Source organism: Mustela lutreola, chromosome 1 (assembly GCF_030435805.1).
Source record: "Mustela lutreola isolate mMusLut2 chromosome 1, mMusLut2.pri, whole genome shotgun sequence".
Classification (NCBI taxonomy): domain Eukaryota; kingdom Metazoa; phylum Chordata; class Mammalia; order Carnivora; family Mustelidae; genus Mustela; species Mustela lutreola.
This window is the reverse complement of record NC_081290.1, coordinates 64,587,422-64,589,841: the sequence shown is the minus strand read 5'-3', so window position 1 is coordinate 64,589,841 and position 2,420 is coordinate 64,587,422. Positions and strand designations below refer to the sequence as shown.

Below are 2,420 nucleotides of genomic sequence, written 5' to 3'. Positions count from 1 at the left end.
CAGAGATAATTCTTTCCCACGACCAGAGGCTTTCCGAAAGCCTCAAAACCAGTAAGAAATTCATCTTCCATTTGGCAATGACAATCAAGGAGAAAGATTTCATTTTGAGAGAAATAAAATTTTAGTCAATAACTTTTTAGGTCTTTTGTTTTTTCAAGCAAATGAATACTTTTATTAACTTTTTTTTTCTTTTTTCTTTTTAATACACATGGTAGGGTTTTGACCTCAAATACTTGTCAGGTCTGCTACTCAAATGAACTTAGAGCAGGACGATTTATGAACTTCAAAAATACCTAGTCCCTGTCCAGTTTAGGGTCCAATGCAGACAGTCCTCCTTTCCTTTCCCAGCCCCTCAAGAGCCTTTGCAAATATCTCTTCCATTTTATGCCCAGAATCCCCTGAAATGCATCAGAGTATTACATCAATGTGTACAAAACCAAGATCTTGTCTCCTATTCTAGGTTCCACATCAAATAAAGCTGAGTTGGGTTGTCCAAACTGACCAGATAGGTTACATCAGATAGTGTGCCACATAAAATTTAAATTTTGAACAAAATACATCTCTTCTCCTTTGGTCTCACACAGAAATCAAAGTCCCAAAATACAGACACTATCATCGTCCCACTGCCTTCTGATTCATCAGTCCTAGCCAGATCAGCTCCATTCACATTGCCAGTTGATGTCTGGTCCCTTCTTCTTCAGCTTCTTCAGCAGCTGCTGCATGAAGTAATATTCTAGAAGTAACGCAGCTCCTTCAGCAGCTCCAAAGCTGGAAAACTCCAACTCTTGAGTCTCATGTGACACAGACTCAAAGTTCCAGGGAGCTATCAAGTCACACAAGAAAGCACAAAGCACCTCAAAATTTAGAAATAACCAAAGCCCAGGAACAAACGTGACTGCCGCAAGAGCTTACAATCTAGGCCCTAATTCTCGTGTGAGAGCACCTCCCAAATGAAAACTACTTCCCCAAACAAAAACATTGAACGGTCGGAACTTGTTTTGAGGTCATCCACCACAGACCATAGCAGAAACGTAGTGTAAGTGAGGACAGAGTGTAGACAGAGGAAAAAGGAGAAAACAAAAGGCTCTCTGGTTTCAGCTTCTCAAGGATGTCAGCCAATCTCCATCAGTTGACCAGAATCCGCTGGCTGGAAACCTGAAGCCCAGATGGGAGGAAATCATCGTTAAGCGGTTAAAATCCTGAAGAAAAACAGCAACCAACGCCTCTCACCAACCCGACCATGCGAGGTGCCCCCTCCCCCACTCCAGTCTTCCAGCAAATTCTGAGATCGTCCCGGAACGGCCTTCCCTCTCCACCCCCTTCCTCAGTGGCCCCTCGCGTGACTTAGTTTCCCAACAAGCCCGCACGACTGCCGTCCTCCAAGAAACCGTTACTCTGGGCCCCAACCGGACACACGCCCACCACCTTCTCTGCCAACTACCCTGGCGACCCACCCCGCCGACCCGGGTGCGAGCCGGGCTCGCGTTCACTTCCCCGCCCCGCCCCCAGTCCCCCCAGCCGCCCCGCCGCCGCCCCGCCTCACCGCCCGCGCTCCTTCAGGACGACTCGCTTCTCTCTATCCGCCGCACCAGCTCCACCAGCATCTCTGCCATCTTCGCGATCTCCTTGGCCTTCTCCTCGGCCTTCTCGCATCTCTTGGCCGCCCTGCCGTCCACGCCGTCGCCGGGGTTCTGCAGATGGTTGAGGGCGCTCTCCTCCGAGGCCTCCACCTGCGTTTTGATCTGGATGAGCATATTGTCCATCTCCCACAGCTTGCTTCTGTTCCGCAGGTAGGCTCTGCCGTGCTCCCGCGTGAGGGCCGCGATGTCCTCGCGCATCTCGTTGATGACGGGCAGGAGGAACTGCTCGAAGTCCTCCTCGGGCTCCAGCACTTCCACCTCCTCGGGCTCCGCCAGCTCGACGATGTCCAAGGGCCGCATTCTCGCCGCCTCTCCGAACCGCGCTGCCGACGTCTGCTGCGGAGAGAAAATGGAGACTCGCTAGGCTTACCGACAGACTTCCAGAATATTCTTTAAAACTTTTACCCTTTTTAAACTTTTCGCCTCACAGAAGCCACGGAAACGAGCGACTTACAAGCAGAGAAGCCGCGAACAAAATGGAGTCCCAGCCGTCAACCAGCGCCCTGCGCGTTGCGGCCCCTTTCACGACACGGCCCTGCCTCTTTACGGCCACGCCTCTCGTAGAACTAGGCGCGGGCCGCGCGCCCGTCAACGGGGCGGGGGGCGGGGCAATACGCCCCGTGGCCGCGAGCGCGCACGTATACGCGCACGCTCTTCATCCTTTCCCTCTTACCTGTGTGGTTTGATCCTCTGTCACCCTGATTTTGGGGTGATTCCTTCTGGGTGTACCTTCCTCTTGGAGGGTTTCTGGAGCACTGAGTTACACATTTTTAGGTTATA

At 51.7% G+C, this 2,420-nt stretch overlaps 1 protein-coding gene across 1 annotated transcript; it reads right to left on the bottom strand.

Annotated features, from left to right (window-relative positions):
• Positions 1-143: 143 nt before the first annotated feature.
• LOC131826450 (MORF4 family-associated protein 1) lies at positions 144-2,180 on the bottom strand. Its single transcript, XM_059165714.1, has 3 exons — positions 2,095-2,180; positions 1,544-1,976; positions 144-1,155 (listed from the first exon to the last, which is right to left on the bottom strand). The coding sequence occupies exon 2, from the start codon at positions 1,938-1,940 to the stop codon at positions 1,557-1,559; it is 384 nt and encodes a 127-aa protein (XP_059021697.1). The 5' UTR covers positions 1,941-1,976; positions 2,095-2,180; the 3' UTR covers positions 144-1,155; positions 1,544-1,556.
• Positions 2,181-2,420: the final 240 nt, after the last annotated feature.

Excerpts from the sequence above, each read along its gene's own strand:
- LOC131826450 (XM_059165714.1), bottom strand. The coding sequence starts at position 1,940 with ATGCGGCCCTTGGACATCGTCGAGCTGGCGGAGCCCGAGGAGGTGGAA.